This window comes from Acartia tonsa, chromosome 6, assembly GCF_053477335.1.
Source record: "Acartia tonsa isolate MP-2025a chromosome 6, ASM5347733v1, whole genome shotgun sequence".
NCBI lineage: Eukaryota > Metazoa > Arthropoda > Copepoda > Calanoida > Acartiidae > Acartia > Acartia tonsa.
The window spans coordinates 27,713,810-27,732,534 of NC_137265.1; the positions used below are offsets into that span (position 1 = coordinate 27,713,810).

The following is an 18,725-nucleotide window of genomic DNA, read 5'->3' on the forward strand; positions in this document are numbered from 1 at the left end:
TATCATCTTTCTTCTGATTATATATCTTCATATTTAAAACCACTACTTGCTTCACTAATATGGGGTTAAGGTAAACCCAGGTTTATGCAGCATTAGACCATCATAGGACAGTTAGGTTTTTTCCCGCCTTATATAATGGACCCAGCGGCTAGATTAAATGGACGGGCCTTTTTCATAGATTTGAAAACAAAGTGTCTAAAATGAAAAAATCTTAAATTACCTAGGTACCTGCCCTATTTTCATCTGCTCAATTTAGAAAAATCTTTTGTTTTTAAGTGTGGGGGGTGTGGTCTTAATAAGATAATTAAGCCAAAAATAAGCAGACAAGGATGACAACTTTCTTTTAAGCGAAGTCCTTGAATAAGAATGAAGAACGACAATATTTATTTATTGTAATATTTAAAAGATATTGACTTTATTCTGATAGATTATATTTACCAACATGCTTGAGAACAATATTAATAAAATCCATTGAATTATGAATAAATATCATTTAATGGCCATGACGTAGTGATGCGATGTAAGATAACTATAGAAAAGCTGCAGTTTTAACAATTATTGAAGGAAATTGAAAACCAGTATAATCATGATTATACCATACATCCAGACAAACACCATCAAAACAAACACATTCTTGTGCGAGTATTCATTTCAGGGATTGAAAAAATACTCTGTAGATTAATCATCGCGGATGATTTGCATTTTGTGGTATTTATCATTTAATGGTTTACATTTACCCTTACCCGTTTACAGGTAACTAACTCTCGTATTTTATGATCTCAGTCTATAAAGTCTGATAATCCAAAAATCATTGTTTCGGTCAATCATTATAGCTGTGTGACTCTTAGATTTGACTCTGTTTGGCAGAGTCTCGAGCCCTCTACTTTCAGACTACAAGAAGCGATAATATAATTCTCCAGCCTAGCTCGTATCAAAATATGACGCCTACTTACAATTTTTTGATCTTTTACCAGTTTACAGTTGTCCGGGTTTCTTTATACAGTTTTCAGCATATTATTGTTCTATATTATACCATACAAATATTGTTTTACTTATAATCTAGTTTACTGAATTTTCAATGTACTTTTTTGAAATGAAACCAATTAGGTATGAATTTTCGTTGTGGCTAAAAATGGGACATTTGCTTTGGCAAAAGTATGTGTCTTTTATCTATAATACAAAGTAGAACGATGTCTGTCTGTCCGTCTGTCCGTCTGTCCGTCTGTCTGTCCGTCTGAAGCTTAAGATCTCGGTAACCACTGAACCGAATGGGCTCTACTCTTCAGGGAATATACCTACTGGTCCTGTGGTGGTTTTAAGATATTTTCTTGAGGGGTGGGACACCCCTAACCCCCCCAAAAACAAAAAAATCCCCCCCTTAGGGGAGACTTCAACGTCAAATAAGGTGGTATTGTACATAAAAAATTAAATTTAACAAACAAAAACATTTAAAGTGCCACTAGAGGCCTCTAGGGGCGTAGCCGCTAGTAACTCTATAATGTATATATCTTTTCAGATAAAACAAAAAATGGAAGTAGGTTAATAAGAAATAAATATTTTGTTTCCTACCTCTAAATCAAATCAACAGTAAATGCTGCACAGCAGACGTCCAAAAAGACAATAATATGAGTCCCAGACGTAAGCAGCCAGCTGCTATAAGCAGCCAACCTCTAGTTGTAAGAACTAGACTGCTTAACTCTAGAATCCTGCGATCAAGCTCCAGGAAACGGCTGGCAGCTGTGGACAGCTCGAGAACGCGGCTGACAAATGATGAGTCGCGTAAAATCAAATCTAGTCATAATAAATTCAAAGGTAAGTGATAAAAATTAAAGAGATTTTTGATAATGAACCACTGTTTTCACGATAGGTAACATGATTTAATCAGTGGCCTGCGAAGGAGATTGAGGGGAGGGGAGACCCATTAAAAATAATATTGTGAAAAAATGCCTACCCCTTGTTTCAACGATAAAGGATTTACACCCCCCCCCCCCCTGATAAATCGCTGTGCAGCACGCCACTGAATATAAGAGGGGGGGGGGGGGGATTATGCAACCATTTCGTAATCAATGATTAAATGGCACTTAGAATTCGAATTTCAATCTGAAATTTTGCATGAGTAATCCTTGGTACGTCTATTTTCCCTAAATCGAACAAAAAGTTGCTGTTCTAGAAATTATAAAAATGGTTATTGCTAACATGAATTAAACCAAAAGTATGTTTTAAAAAGTTGATTCCTACGTAATTAATGATGAATTTGCCCTGAAAATAGGCAAAAAAAATCTAAACGGCTGAGCCGCCAGCCGTTACTTTTCCAACTTTTGTTCGATTTAGGTAAAATAGACCTACCAAAGATTACTCATGCAAAATTTCAGATCGATATTCGAATTCTAAGTGCCATTTACTCATTGATTACGAGATGGTAGCATTAACCGACCCTCCTCCCCCTTATAGTGTTGTGACTTTAATGTGAAATGTAGGAACATTATTTCATGCGAAAAACAAATCACGAAAGAAGATTTATGAATTTTCCCGGGTTACTTGACCAATCCGCAACCAAAAATCTCCGAGATTAAAGTTTTCTATTTGTTAAGGTTTATTGAAAGGCAAGAAGACTGGTATAATTGAGAATGTTAGAAATAACAGAATTCATAAAGCTACAGTTATTATTCAACAACACAGAAAACATTTGGAGGTAAAATAGTTTTCTTAGAATGAAACATCACTCTCGCGTACCATACGGAATAGAATAGTTATTGTACTAGCGGCTTCGCCCCTAGCCTCTAGGGGCTTTGCCCCAAGAGATGACAACAACAAAAATTCAAAAAAAAATAAGAAGAACTAAAGAAATCTTCTACAAAAGAAATTTTCTACAAAAGAAATCTTCTACAAAAGAATTCTTCTACAAAAGAATTCTTCTACAAAAGAATATTTCTACAAAAGAATTCTTCTACAAAAAAAAAAAAAAAAAAAAAAATGGGGTTTTTTGTTTTTGTTTTTGGGTGGGTTGGGGGTGTCCCACCCCCCAAGAAAATAGCTTAAAACCACCACAGGACCAATAGGTATATACCCTCAAGAGTAGAATCCGATCGGTTCAGTGGTTACCGAGATCTTAAGGGACGGACGGACAGACAGACGGACGGACGGACAGACAGACAGACGGACGGACAGACATCGTTCTACTTTGTATTATAGATAGGCGAAAAATCGAAAATCAAGCTTATTATTTTAATAATTTGAACCCTTTCAAAAGCCCAGGTATTCATCTTAATATTCATCTTTTTCTTGCATTTGTTAGGTATAATAGTAGTAGGTATCTTTTCAACGGTTCGGGATGACTCGGACATTGCACTTGCAGGCACGCACTTTATTCAATATTAATGTTCATTGCTTTAACGTTTGCGAGAAAACAAAATTATAATAATATTACATACTTATTTATTTTAGGAATCCGGGTCTTCTGACGAAAGTGATGGAGGGGACAGGGGAGCACTGAAGGGAGTGGTTGTTGCAGGGGCACTGAGAAGGGGGAGGAGACTCGCACCTATGGTCTCGGGAGTAACCACTTTTAGCACGGAGATGCGCTCAGGTGAGTTTAACTAAAAACGGATTAACACTTGCTGCGCGGCTAGCATCTAGGGTCTCTGTGCTCCAAAGGGGTAAATGACCCTTAAAGCACCCAAAGTCTTAGATTTTAAAATAAAATAGTTTGCAACTATCCTGGGACATATGTGAAGCTTCCCTGAAATGAATCTTCACATATCTTATTAATGACCAAATGTCAGCTAGATCTAATATTTTATATAACAAACAGACATTTACAGTCCGATTTTTCTATCATCATTGGTTACGATTATTTAAAATCAACAGTATACCCATAACTTTGTTGTTATTATTCAAATTCTTAAATAATAGTTATGCACATTAAGTATATAAAGTTTGGTTTTGCACAATTTGTTTTGCTTTTATTTTCGTCCTGATGCTTATTTTCTTCCACGCAAAGTAAAGCATGGAATGGGATTGTTCTTGGAAAGGCATTCAACGAGTTTAGCAATGTTTGTTGCATAGTGATATCGAAGAAAAAAATAAAGATTTTACGTTTTTTAAAAATGCGTCCTTCATAAGACGTATATATATCGATAACACTAGTAGCCTCGCCTCTAGCCTCTTGGAGAGTTTAGGGCCTTTTTGAAATATAGACTAAAATCACCCCCCAAGACATTTATACAGATTCACTTACAGTGACAACCCATTCGGATCAGCAATTTCCGTGATCTTAAGCTTCAAAGGATATTAAGTATTATTGGATTAAATATTCCATATTAATCATCACATGATATAGAATTGATGTTCATATTTGCCTTTGATGTTTCATTTATGATTACACAACTACTTCATAAACTTATAATTCTTCCAATATTTCTATATAATTTTTATTTTTTACATACAATAATTTCAGATCTATATCTTTTTCGTGTAACCATCCATTTCTCTTTACCTTTGCTCAACTCCCTCTAGACCTCTGGTCATGCAATTTTTCAATTCCGGCTTTAAAATTATTTTACAAAGTTTTTCTAATTTTTTGTTTGTTAGCAAGCACCTAAGCAATATAACTGCTAGGAAAGATTTGTATTGGTCCTGTGAAAGTTTTAGGCTATTTTCAAGGAGAAGAATTGTTATTTTTTACGCTCGCCCTATTAACACTTTTTATGGACGTTTAGCTTTAAACATATTAAACAAAAATAAAATTGAATGAAAATTTTAGTAGGGTTGCACATTTGGTAATATTTTTAAAAACTAATTTTTGCACACTGTAGTCAAGTTTTGTGGCAAACCCAAGCAAAATCAAATTAGTTTTGTTATCATTACACTTTGATTAAAAGGTATTGCTAAAAGTTATGAAAGGGATAGTTCCAATTAAAGTCTCGTATGATAAGATGGTATTTATAAACTTAATTTTGATCATAAACTATCATTATATCCAATGTCCCTTCAAATGTATTCCTCCTTAAATTGTCTACTAGTGTTAAAGCGTGTTGATTTCGTATAATCCTGATTTTAAAAAAAATAGTACGTTAAATAGTACGCACTTCTTATATTATATAAGCGACAGATATAGACCTATTTGCGGCAAACGCAAAATAGTACCGTTTGAATACCAAAACCTGTCTGTTAGTGATTAAAGATCTCGGAAAATTAATCTCCGGCGTATCAAACATCCTTTAAATTTTATTGAACTAAAGAAAGGGGGGGATTTTTAATGCAACCATCTCGTAATCAGTGAGCAAATGGCACTTAGAATTCGAATTTCCATCTAAAATTTTGCATGAGTAATCCTTGGTAGGTCTATTTTCCCTAAATCGAACAAAAAGTTGGAAAAGTAATGGCTAACCGCTGGCGGCTTAGCAGTTTTGCCATTTTTTGGATATCTATAGTACAAATTATTCACGAAACCTATCTCCACCTTATTCTCGTTGCCACTCCAAAATGCTATCAAACGGTTCTAGATGGTAGCTGTTGGTACTAGAAGTTTCAAAAATGGTCATTGCTATTATTTAACACGAATTAAACCAAAAATATGTTTTAAATAGTTGATTCCTACGTAATTGATGATGAATTTACCCTGAAAATAGGCAAAAAAAGGCTAAACGACTGAGCCGCCAGCTGTTACTTTTACAACTATTTGTTCAATTTAGGGAAAATAGACCTACCAAGGATTACTCATGCAAAAGTTTAGATCAAAATTCGAATTCTAAGTGCCATTTGCTCACTGATTACTTACGAGATGGTTGCATTAAACCCCCCCCCCCCCCTTTAATCTTGACATCCTTTTTCGTTTGTCTTGTAAAGTGATTAAAGTTATTTTCATGACTAAATGGGCATTCGATCTAACAACTTTTGTCTTTAAGTGCGAAGCAAGCGGCAGCGCAGTGGTGGCAGCGATTCACCTGACCAAATGAGCAGCTCTACTAGCGATGAAGCGGAGGACAATCTTTCAGGAATGTTTCTTTTATTTTAAAAATTCGTTGAGGTCTTTTATTTAAAGAGGACTATCCACGAACAAGAGCACGTGATTCTAAGTACCTTCCAGCATTGATCCTGAGTATTTTCTTTCAAAATATAATAGGTCACTATTAATAATTAATATATTGACGAGAAAATTTATGTTTCACCACTTCAAGTTGAAGAAAAGTAAAAAAAATGTTCAGGTTTTTTAGTCAAAATTCTATCAAACGTTTTGTTGAGTTCGGGGTGTCTTTAATTGTCCATGATGTCAAATGATAAAAGTTAAAAAAGTTAAAAGCACATTTACTATATCTCATATGTATGTTTAAATTAATGCTAGTATGGATTAATTTACAATCAATATAACACGAGTATTCGCATATGTATCATCAAATATCCATTTTATTAAAAGAATTAGCTTCATCAAAGTTTTCAAAATCAATTAAAATACCTAAAAAAAATATGGTGAAACATAAAGGGGGGGGGGGGAAATGTGGTGACTCGTGCCACGACATACCAGCAATTTTATTTTGGGTGCTACTCCCTTAGTTTTAGAGATAATTGGATGAAATCTTTTGGGCTGGGTCAGTAATTACCCCAACTACTGGTATCTTTCAAAAAAAACGGCATTTCTCGCCGAATTAGGCAATTTGGAATCATTTGAGACCATGTTATTTTTTTCAAAAATTTTTCCCCCTACAAGCAGCCCTGCGGGGGGACTTAAGTCATTTTTTTCAAATTCTCGTATATCAAGGTATATCTTAAATACAGTACTTCTCCTGTGATTTTGAAGATATGGAAACAAAATCTTTTTAGGTTGGTAAGTAAAAAATATTTGAATTAAGAAAATGGCGGCGGGACCGGCGGGACCGCCGCTCCCGCCGTCCGCCGCCGTTTTCCGCCGCCAACAAAATTTTTTTTTTTTTGCATTTCTCGCCGAATTAGGTAATTTGGAATCATTTGAGACCATATTATTTTTTTCAAAAATTTTTCCTCTTACAAGCCGTCCTGTGGGCGGTGGACGGCGGGAGCGGTGGTACCGCCGCCATTTTTTATTCAAATACTTTTTTGCTGATCTACCTCAAAAGATTTTGTTTCAATATCTTTAAAAGCACAGGAGAAGCACTGAAGTTAAGATATACCTTGATATACGAGAATTTGAAAAAATGACTAAGTCCCCCGCAGGGCTGCTTGTCAGGGGAAAAATTTTTGAAAAAAATAACATGGTCTCAAATGATTCCAAATTGCCTAATTCGGCAAGAAATGCAAAAAAAAAAATTTTTTTTTGAAAGATACCAGTAGTTGGGGTAATTACTGACCCAGCCCAAAATATTTCATCCAATTATCTCTAAAACTAAGGGAGTAGCACCCAAAATAAAATTGCTGGTATGTCGTGGCACGACACGAGTCACCACATTTCCCCCCCCCCCCTTTTCTCGTTAATACATTAATGATATATGGTGACCTATTATATTCTGAAAGAAAATACTTAGGATCAATGCTGGAAGGTACTTAGAATCATGTGCTCTCGTTCGTGGATAGTCCCCTTTAGGTTCTTACTAAAATATTATCTGTTAAAATGGCCAGAGATTTTGTTTGTAGCTGACAACTCTTGAAATAAACTTTTAAAATAAAGAAAAAAAAGTAGACATTGAGCGTTCCTCCTCCCCTGTATCTAGCAGTGGCAGCTGTAGTAGCGGCCGTGACAGCCCAGCCGCTGTTATTCAGCCGTCAAATTCTACAATTTTAACGGCTGATCAGTTAGGCGGAGGATGTAAGAAATCTGATCAGATGAGTGACACCGAAAGTGATTATTTTACTTGTGCAGAAGAACAAGAAAGAAATATTGGTAAACTTTTTATTTATTGAAGAAAGACACCTGTCATATTTAAGCTATTGATAGTCTCCGGTTAAGATTTTCAGTCAAACCTGTAAATCACTCTAGACTATTAAGCTATTAAATAGCTAATTCAAGGGCGCGGGTAAGGGGGGTTGGTCAACACCACCTATAAGTAAAAATTAATAGGACTGTCGTTTCTTTTTTTCACTCCCTCAAACTAGCTATTGGCTAATCGCTTTGCAAGGCCATATACAGTATACACTGATTTATAATTTTATTAATATCTAGATGTATGTTCTGGTACGAGTAGTAGTGCATCATCTACCCCTGACTCTATGGACAGCTGTTCTGATGATAGTAATGAACATCAGGTAACTTTTAAACATAATAATATCATGGAATTAATATCATGGAATTAATCATACAACGTCTCCCCGTTGGTGAAATAATCATTATATAAAAGATTTGACTTATATTGACAGACTTTAAAACTAGTAAGATGCAAAATGGAAAAATAAACATCTTGCGTTCAAAATCGTAACACATAGTGAATCCGCTAGACTTTGGGGGAGGTGATAGGTTCGAGTCTCGGCCCAAGCTGAATTATAACCAAAGAAAGACATTAATACTTATTCCCCCTGCTGCCTAGTCAGATGTGCGTTATTATAGTAAGAGTATGGGGAATGTCTTGGCCTAAAACAGGCGCAATACATTGCCATGCATTGTTAGATAGTTAGAACTTATTGAAAAGGACTGGGCAATCAAAGTGTTGGTTGTCGTTTTAACCACCCCCAGCGCCATCAATCAAATAATTAAAAGTGAATTTAATTTGTTGATAATCTTGAATCTTTAGGATTGGATGAGTAGCTGCACAGCAGAGGAAGCAGTTTCCTTTCTTTGCTCTCTCCAACAAACTGGTCTCTATGATCAATATAACAGACAGGTATTTATTATTATTAAGAAGGAGAATATATTTAATTTTTTGGGCAAGTGATTTAGTAAATATTTATCTTAAAATACCAAAGAAACCTATTTTATCTAGATTTCAAGTGTCATATTTGAAAATTTTGGAAGATTTTGTGACAAAAGCCTAGTCCTTCCAATCTACTTTTTCTAAAAAGATTTGATTTTATCATAAAATTTTTTTTTTTATACTAATCTACAAAAATCCTATTTTAGGTTGAAGCCAAGACTTGTGCAAGTACTGAAAGTGGTATACCAGTACCACTCAACAACAAGTTTTCCAATCCGACTGCAAGTCAACTTGACACCCAACAGGCAGACGAAAATTGCAACAAACCTGTTGTTGATGGCCACCAGCAGTCCTTGGCTGGAGAATCCAGGTGTAGCTGCCTGCAGACACCAGCTGCTAATTGTTGTTCTGGAAGTGTGAGATGTGTCGGCCAAACAGCTTCAAGCTGTAACTATACAATGTGTACAGGTACTTGTTAGATTTAAATATCAAATATCGTTAGGGGTGTATATTCAGCACAAGATTATTTTTTTCCCCGGTTGCGAAGCATTTCCTTTTTTTCCCGAAAGGAGGGGGGGGGGGGGATCTTTTCTGTGCTCGTTATTTTATTATTTTTTGTTACCTCTATTTTTTTCGCCTAAGAAGGGAAATAACTGGAAACTATGTTTTCAGTAGGATTCTTTAATTCCCCCCCCCCCCCCCCCAAGCAGGGGATGCCATGCAGAACATACACCGTAGATTTCAAATCTCGTTACATTTTCAGTAAATCTTGAGAAGAAAAAAGTAACAAGAACAAAACTGTTTAGGTGGTTGCGGGTATTGTACAGGATGTACAGTAAATACTGGTTGTTCATACAATACTGTGTGTAGTACAGTACAAGGAGGAGACAATGGCACAGTGACGGAGGAGAAAGTTGACATGGTTTATTCTTTACAACAACAGTCTTATCAGAATCAGGTACTTGAGAAAAAAGTTGTTCCAGAGAGATGTAAGGAGGCAAATGAATAAATATTTACAACTTTTGCAGAATAGTAAACAAATATTGAAAGAAATTTTCTTAACAATGAAAGATATATTAGAGGCAAATTCTTTTTTATATCGCGGATAAAAGATCCCTTTTCTCATATAAAAATATTTTTTTTAGGATTACTACAGATATTCGATGCAAGTTCAATATCCTACCACAGCTGGGCAAGCAGTTGATGCATATGGTAACCCTGTGAACCCTGCGGGAGCCTCCACATACCCTCCCTCAACATCTTATACAGGAAAGAAAACAAGAAAAATTAAATTTTATCATTGGACTAGGAAATGACACTTTGGTACCTATATAAAAGGGAAATCAAAATATATAACAATCGAAAATAATGATTTTGTGTTGGTTTTTGATTATTTTCAAAATCATTAGGTATTAAAAAAATAAATAGGTAGTTTTATTATTCCTTGTACATGAATTATTGATAGGTTAAGTTTTTAAGTTCAAATGTTCAACTTCTAATTTTAAGTTTTCTTAATGTCTAGGATACACAACCCATACAAATTATATTCGTCCCGAGGATGAGTTTGATCCGTACGTGTTTATCAAGAACCTGCCCCCACTCACCCCAGAAATGAGGGCTAGATGTCCCGCCCTCCCTCTTAAGACACGAAGCAGTCCGCAGTTTTCTTTGGTAAGAATTTTTGCAATCCAAAGGAAAGATAAAAAGATAAGATTCAAACTTAATCAAGACTAAATATCATTTGGCACTCTGATTTACTGAACAATTATAAAATAGCATCTATCGAAATTTTTTGTTGTTGAGGATTTTATTATTTGAAAAAATTGTTTAAATTGCATTTTATTGTCTTTTATGTACCTATTTTTGTCATTTACATGAGTTTCCAAATTTTTTTGGTTAAATTCATAACATGCATGTGTCTGTAGGTAGACGAATTGTCATACTTTTTTCATTTCTAAAAAGCATAAGTTTTCATAAAACTAATCTTGTTTTATTCAGGTTTTGGATTTGGATGAAACATTGGTCCACTGTTCTCTACAAGAACTAGAAGATGCCAACCTTTCTTTCCCAGTTTTCTTTCAAAATCAGGAGTATCAGGTTAGTCAATATGGTTGGCATTGAAGGTTTCTATCAATTATGATAAACAAAATTACCCTCTGTGTAGATTTAACTTATTAGTGAAAACGTTTCGACACTGTTAGTTTGTACTAACTAATAAAGACTTAAAGTTAATGAATAAGAGAATATGTGTTGGGTACCAAAGCCAAGAAATACATCTCAGAAAAATTTTACCATCAGCTGTTTTCACACGTTTGACATAGTAGCACAAGCAACAAAATTACCCACGGAGGGATGGTATTAGACTGTAAATTATACTGGTGATCATAGATTTTAAAACACGTTTTTAAAATCTCGTGCGGTTGGTACAAACTTCATGAAATCCTGATTGGTTGGTTTAAACTAGCAGTGTTCAAACTTTTCAACCCATAAATTGATTTTATAAAAGGTGTATAAAATAGTCTACTTTAGTCATTATTTATTATCTTATCCCTTAATATCCCTAATATTTAACTCATTTACCTGATACTTGGACCCACATTATTGGTTTTCATTATTAAACTAACTGAATAATCTTTTAGGTGTTTGTTCGTACAAGACCGAGATTTGCAGAATTTTTAGAACGGGTTTCCAAACATTATGAGCTTATTCTCTTTACGGCAAGCAAAAAGGTAAGTGTTGAAATAATGTGCATGTAATATTATTATATCCTTACTACCTATTACACCTATAGATATTGGCCCCAAAGTAATCATGCAAACAATAATCCTCATTCACAAAAAGATGACATTCTAACACTCAGTCTCGATCACTTGACTATTAGTTGAACTATTAAGTTTTAAGATATTAGCCTCTAAAGTCATTGAATCCTCTTACAAAAATTCCTCGTTATTTTCTCTACCCCTGTAAACATTTCAAATCTTTTGAGGATTATAAACCTGAATAAAAATAAAAAAAGCTTTATGTTTGTCACAATGCTGACACCAATTTAGAGCAAACTACATCATGAATCATTAAGGAAAGGAGATCACTTTAGAAATAGATAAAGATGTCTCAAATGAGATTCTTAATTGTATTTGAATTTGGTGAGTAATGACTAAAACAAATTCTGGGTCAACGGCGCTTCCCACGATGTTCCATCATAACTCCAATTTAAAGAAACTGTCAAGCAAACTTTCATAACCTGTAAATAACTTTTTGAATATATCAGTGTTTTAGTTAAGTTTCAATAAATGGTAATAAATTAATATGTAAATACTATGATTCAATTTTCAACATGAAAATCTAACATTTTTTTTGTGTCAGGTATACGCGGACAAACTAATGAACCTGTTGGATCCAGGGAGGACATACATCAAGCACAGGCTATTCAGAGAACACTGTGTTTGTGTTAATGGAAATTATATTAAGGTAGGCACTTTTTTTAAAAATTCCTGATTAGTTGGACACGTAATGTAGAGCTGCCTGCCTATTGAAATAGCTTTGAATTATTTGTTTGACTAGCCTGTTATATCTATAGTTTATTTTTTATATTTACTTTATTTGCTTTCTGGTGCTTCAATTCTTAGTTTAAGTGGAGGATTGACCCCCTCTTGCCAAAGGCCTTTATTGGCATAGACATTAGTTATGGAAATATACAAAAGGATTTATTTTATTAATCAATAATTTAGGACCTGAATATTCTTGGGAGAGATCTGAAGAAAACCATCATTATTGATAACTCACCACAGGTCTTTATTTTATTTATTGGTTCATTGTTTATCGATGTGGGTATTGGTTTACTTAACAGACAACCAACCCTTTGATTGCAAGGTCTTTGTCTGAAAATTATAACTGTGCATTGTAATGAGTTGCGTCTGTTTATAGCTAAGGCATGCCACCTGCTCTTACTATTTTTTTCACGCACCTTACATAACAGCAGTAGTTGTCATATTAAACTTTTCTATTATTACTCGGTATGACCTAGAAGCGAACCAATGACAGCAAGCCGACACGTTATTTAATGCTGATTCCTCGGAATTAAAAGTCATAGATTAGACCTAGACAATAAATATCTATATTAAACAGCTACGAGGTTTTGAAGATGATTTGATCAAATTGATTGAAAATATTAAATTTAAACCTGAAACAAGCCAATTTCAACAAAAGCTGCGAGAAGATTGTAAAAAAGTAAAAGACAGCAAAGATGTCATAGTGAGTGCAGATAAAACTTCAAACCTGTATGAATTTCCTGTGGCCAAATACAATCAACTACTTAAAAATAATATTACCAACAATTATAAGAAGTGTGATGCCAACAACATTGATGAAGTTAACATGGAAGCAGCCGAGATAGCAACTGAACTTGGGCTTGCTGATAGAATCGAAGTTCTAGCCAAACCTTCTAGCTATGTAACCGTTAAAGATCATAAAAATAGCTTTCCTGGACGTGTAGAATGCAGATTAATCAATCCAGCTAAAACAAAAATTGGTATGATTTCAAAACAAATCTTAGACAATATAAATAAATGCATAAGATCAAGTACCAACTCTAACCAGTGGAGAAGCACAAAAGACACTCTTGATTGGTTCAACAATTTGCAGAACAAGAATACCCTCAAATTCTTCCAGTTCGATATTGAAAGTTTTTATCCTAGCATCACGGAAAGCCTTCTTAACAAAGCTATTGTTTTTGGGTCCCAATTTGTTAACATTTCTGATCAAGATAAACAAATAATTTTTCACTCCAGAAAAACATTCCTGTTTTCAGATAATGAACCTTGGGTGAAGAAAACTGGTAACAACTTTGATGTTCCTATGGGTGGATATGACTCAGCTGAAGTGTCAGATTTAGTTGGGCTGTACCTTCTTAACAAGCTAGAAGCAGTGTTCCCTCAAGAAAATGTTGGTTTATACAGAGATGATGGGTTGGCAGTCTTATCGGTATCTGGGCCACAAATAGACAGAATCAGAAAACAAGTTATCAACATTTTCGGACAAGAAGGCTTAAAAATCACAGTAACTACAAACATTAAAACCACAAATTTCCTAGATGTCAACCTGGATCTAGAATCGGGCAACTTTAAACCCTACAGAAAACCGAACGACAAACCTAACTACATTAACATCAAGTCTTGCCATCCACCATCTACCAAGAAAGACCTGCCTACAATGGTTGAAAAACGGTTATTCGATCTTTCCAGCAATGAAGAGCTTTTCAATTCTGAAAAACAACAGTATGAAGACGCACTCAAGGCATCAGGCTACAATAAAACTCTCAACTATCAAAACAATAATGCTCAACAAGGAAATCAAAATAGACGGCAAAGGAGCAGAAAAGTTCATTGGTTTTGTCCTCCCTACAATTCAGCATTGGCTACTAACATTGGTAAAGAATTTTTGAAGCTCGTAGATAAACACTTTTCAAACAATAGAGAAATGAAAAAATACTTCAATAGAAATACCATCAAGATATCTTACAGCTGTATGCCTAACATGTCCAGTGTGATCTCCAGCCACAACAAAAAGATCCTGGGTCAATCTAACAACCTGACTGAAGCTGGATGTAATTGCAGGAGAGGAACAGTGTGTCCACTAGATGGTAAATGTCTTACTGAATCCTTAATCTACAAAGCTACTGTAGAATCTGACCAGACATCATCAACCTATATTGGTCAAGCATCTACAACATTCAAAACAAGATACAATAATCACAAATCTTCATTCAACCTTCTCCATCTTCAAAAAAGTACACGGCTCTCTGGTTTTATTTGGAATTTGAAAGAAGAACAAAAACCTTACAATATTAAATGGGATATTGTTTCTTTGCAACCTACTTTTGATCCTGGATCTAACAAGTGTCAGCTTTGCTTAATGGAGAAAGTTTCAATTCTCAATTCTGACAAAAACTCATCTATCAACAAGCGGCATGAAATTTTCTCTAAATGTATTCATAGAAGAAATCATCTTTTGGCCAAACTGTAGCTGTTTAACATAGTTCTTTTTTATATTTTGTAATACAATTTTTTTAAAAATCCTCTAAAACATTTGTAAAAAATCTACGTATTTAGTTTTAATGAAAAAAATAGTTTCTTTCTGATGATTGCAAAAGCATGAAACTCTGAGTAAAAGAAAATAAAAATTTAAGATAAAATGTTGTTTTACTTTTAAGTATATTATACAATACATATAGAGTCCCATTCAAGATCAAGCACATTTTAATAATTCACTTTATTACCAAGAAATCTAAATATCTACATTTTTTTCAATGCAGATAACATAACTATCTTAACTATTTTCTGTCTATCCAGGCAGCTTATAACTTGCATGAATTTAGGCATTTGGTTACCAGCTGGAGAATGGTATCCCCATCCAGTCCTGGTTTATGGACCAGAGCGACAATGAGTTGATGAAGCTTGTCCCTCTCCTCGAGAAGATCGTAGCAGAGGCTGAGGACGTAAGGTATGTTATTCTGTCGCTAGTTTCTTTCCTTTCATGCGGGCATTACGTTGTAAAGAACCTAAATTGTTAAAAATAAATAAGATTCATTTTTTCCCCTGCTGCAATTTTCTTTCCCCTCCTAGTTTTTGTTTTTTTCACCAAGGAGGGGAGAAAAATGGGGAAAAAAGGTTTTCAGTACTCGTAATATTTCCACCCCCCCCCCCCTCCATACCACATATTCTTTATTTTTCCCCCTCCCCCTTTAGCAGGGTCAACCATGCAAAATATACAGAGTTTCATTAAAAGTTTCGCTGAAATTTCTTTCAATATTTTTTCTAATTTTGTTTATTTCTGATATTTTTTTTCAGGCCTTACATCCGTCATCATTTTCGTCTACATACCCACCTTCCCTCTGATTAATTAAACCTAGGAAGAAAATGAAACCGGTTATTATAAAATAAAACTACCTAGTCCCAGTTAAAACAAGCAAGATCTATCTATACCTACCTGCCCTCAAGTCACAAAAGAATAATACTATATAATATTATGTAATATGTATAATATTTTGATTCTGTAACACTTACAACTTGTAAACTATGTTTATCCCAGAGAGGGAAGGGACATTAGACAATATATCATACTGAACCCCAAAGTTAATTAACTCCATCTCTCATTCGTTGGTTTAAAATCTTAAAGAGACTAGGTTGATTTATTATTACAAACTAACATTGTCCAAACTTTTCTACCAATGATTTTAATTGTTTTTTTTGGGGGGTAATTTTTCGTCTATTGTCCTATCCCTCAGAATCCCTGGTCTATCATTATCCCATGAAACAAATGAAAATTACGTATTTCCTTAACAAAATTTAAATTGTACTACTTTCCTTCACCAAAACTATCTACCTTCCAAATTTTTACAGGTTTTCTTGTGCAATTATAGAACATCAATCTCACTACCTCTTAATGCAAAAGATTTTTAAAAATTTGCTTCATAAGAGGTCATGAATGCTTTAAATAAAACCTACTTGTACTAAAGAAAAATTGTTCGCCTTTAAAACTTGCAGAATCTGCTTTTTAAAAAAGGTTTAAGCAAGCCGGTTCTGAAAAGTAATTAAAACTCATGTCTCGTATAGATTTTCCTTTCTCCCTCAATGATCTTGCTTACCAAATGATGCACATAAAAAAATATGGACTGATTAATATGACTATGAGATAAAGCAGCAAAAAATATTTTTTCTTTCAAATAAATTTTATTTTATATCCTTAAATGAATCAAGTATAAAATCTGCTTATCTTTATTCAACAAAAATGGCTCTTTCATTGAACGCATAGTATTGTATTTTTAAATTTATTTTGAGGCTTTTTAAATATTAAATATTTCCTAGAAATTAAAAAATATTTTATAAATTACATTTGTTTATTGCAGCTAAGGCAATACTCTAAATTAAAATACTCTATATTTTAAAACAAGCAAACGCCTCCTGTTGTTAAAAATTTGAACTAATTTTGTGTTCTTTCTATTCAGAGTTTAATTTTACTGGTGTGTTTAATGTATATAAAAATGATTTTATCGCTGTGTTGATAATGAAAATTATATGTATGTTTGTTGAAACTAAATTTGTTTATGTATTCATATCTTTTTTTTTATATATATTTTATCTTTTTTTAGTTAAAATCCTACGTAAAAGAATTTGTTTTAAAACTAGTTCTAAGAGGAATTTTTAAAATCATTTTCTTAAATTTTCTTTTAATGCTTGTAAATAATTAAAACAATGCCTTATATAAAACAAACGAGGTAGTACAAAATATAAATATTTTTGCACTTTATGCAATAGTTAAACAGGAACACGAATTTTTGTATTTTACAAAGAATCATTTTTTTGTTATAGAGTGTGTTTGAGTGAAGAAAAATTTTGTCATATTTTTAAATAGATTAATATTTTTTAAGATCATGCAATTTTTATTAAAGAATTATGTTAAGAAATACACCTAAGGCAGTTAAAAAGAAGTCTATGGTCCTTTTCAAAACAGATTTTCTTAAAATTTATTTTTGGGTGGGAACCGGAGTCCAAATATTAATTTTTATTGTTGAAATTTTAACTTGCAATGTCTTTTTTGCCTGAAAACTGAAACTTTGTCAGAGTTTTTACGTTAAAAGATTTTATTACAAAAATTTGTTATATTTCAAGTTTTCTATAGTATAAAAAAATGTGTTATATCGTGAAAAAAAAACAGTTAATAAAATAAAATACTTAATTTATTAAGATGCAAGAATTAATTTGTTCAAAAAGGAATGTTCATGAACAAGATATGAAGAGTATTGCAACTTAGACCTGAGCATCTAAAATTTTGTTATTAAAATGGGAATTTTTATTAAAGTACTAAACTCTTCACATCTTGTGCATGGAAAGTCCCTTATAAGATTTGAATGCCAGAAACTCAAATTAAGACATTATAAAATTTTAAAGATGGAAAACTATACTAAGGTAGGGAGCATTTTTTAAACAACGTTTAATGTACAAAAAAAGAAATTTTGTTTGTTTTGTAGCAAGGTCAGAAATGTCTGTAAGTAGCTCAGTTAAAAATAACCGAATAGTAAGAATTTTCATAGTAAGAAATGGTTATTCATGAAATTATGTTAAAATATATTATGTATAGTGCGCTGCGGTAGGGGCGGTGTCAAAACCCTTTTTCACCCTTCCAGCGAATCGCATTGCACGCCTCTTAATATGTTTAGCTGATAGTCAAGGGTGAATGAATTGGAAGAGTAGTTGCGCTACTTAAAATGGGTTTAACACCTGAAATTTTAATATCATCTCTATTAAGTAAAATATATTTAATCTGTTTTTGAAAAGAAATTATTCTCCAGCTAAAAAACTGAACCATTACCTCATATTTGTAAAAATGGAAGTGTGTCTTTTCTTGAAAAAAATATGTTTTTGTTAATATAGTGAATAAGAGATTGTTTAGTATAAACAACATATGTAAATATGTCTATGCCATACCTTTATTTTTTTTTTATTTCCAACTTTTTATTTTAAATATTTCGAAAATTTTATTAAAGGAAATAAAATTTAAAAAATAGAGAATCCTAAAAAAGATTTAAAATTTAAATTACAAACATAATGGGCTTATTTGAATTTTTATAATGCAAATAAATTTTTAATAACGCACGAATTATTTAAAACAAATTATTTTTTTTATCTCGAGTTTTTTTTAATCCTAAAGAACATTTGTAGTTGCTATTTTGTAATTCTCCTGTAGTAAGATTAATTTTTGAAAATTCATTGTTATAATACACATATTCACTATTCGTGTACAGTACACAAACACATATAAAAATAATATATATTATATAAAAAAAATCTATATTTCAGAAATACATATATTGTTTTTTTTCTATGTGTGTTTTGTTATAAAATATTAATAGTA

General features: G+C 33.1%; 1 protein-coding gene across 6 annotated transcripts; it reads left to right on the forward strand.

Moving 5' to 3' along the window:
* Positions 1-1,494: 1,494 nt before the first annotated feature.
* LOC145322276 (uncharacterized) lies at positions 1,495-18,691 on the forward strand. 6 transcript variants are annotated; one of them, XR_013880607.1, is made up of 20 exons: positions 1,495-1,812; positions 2,592-2,692; positions 3,445-3,586; positions 5,907-5,994; positions 7,650-7,852; positions 8,132-8,214; positions 8,697-8,786; positions 9,023-9,284; positions 9,623-9,774; positions 9,962-10,083; positions 10,337-10,487; positions 10,815-10,913; positions 11,456-11,545; positions 12,180-12,284; positions 12,545-12,604; positions 15,190-15,314; positions 15,662-15,882; positions 16,720-17,779; positions 18,163-18,277; positions 18,394-18,691. XR_013880607.1 is itself a non-coding variant. In XM_080164159.1 (17 exons), the coding sequence occupies exons 1-17, from the start codon at positions 1,626-1,628 to the stop codon at positions 15,711-15,713; spliced, it is 2,112 nt and encodes a 703-aa protein (XP_080020285.1). In that variant the 5' UTR covers positions 1,495-1,625; the 3' UTR covers positions 15,714-16,334. The 6 variants fall into 6 exon arrangements, 1 of the variants encoding a protein (XP_080020285.1); XR_013880603.1 differs by having other exon boundaries at positions 16,720-18,277; positions 18,379-18,691; XR_013880604.1 differs by having other exon boundaries at positions 16,720-18,277.
* Positions 18,692-18,725: the final 34 nt, after the last annotated feature.

Bases quoted from the DNA above. Each gene is read 5' to 3' on its own strand.
- LOC145322276 (XM_080164159.1), top strand. From the start codon at position 1,626: ATGAGTCCCAGACGTAAGCAGCCAGCTGCTATAAGCAGCCAACCTCTA. The intron at 12,605-15,189 runs GTCTTTATTTTA...GCATGAATTTAG, and splicing joins TTATTGATAACTCACCACAG to GCATTTGGTTACCAGCTGGA. The intron at 15,315-15,661 runs GTATGTTATTCT...ATTTTTTTTCAG, and splicing joins GCAGAGGCTGAGGACGTAAG to GCCTTACATCCGTCATCATT.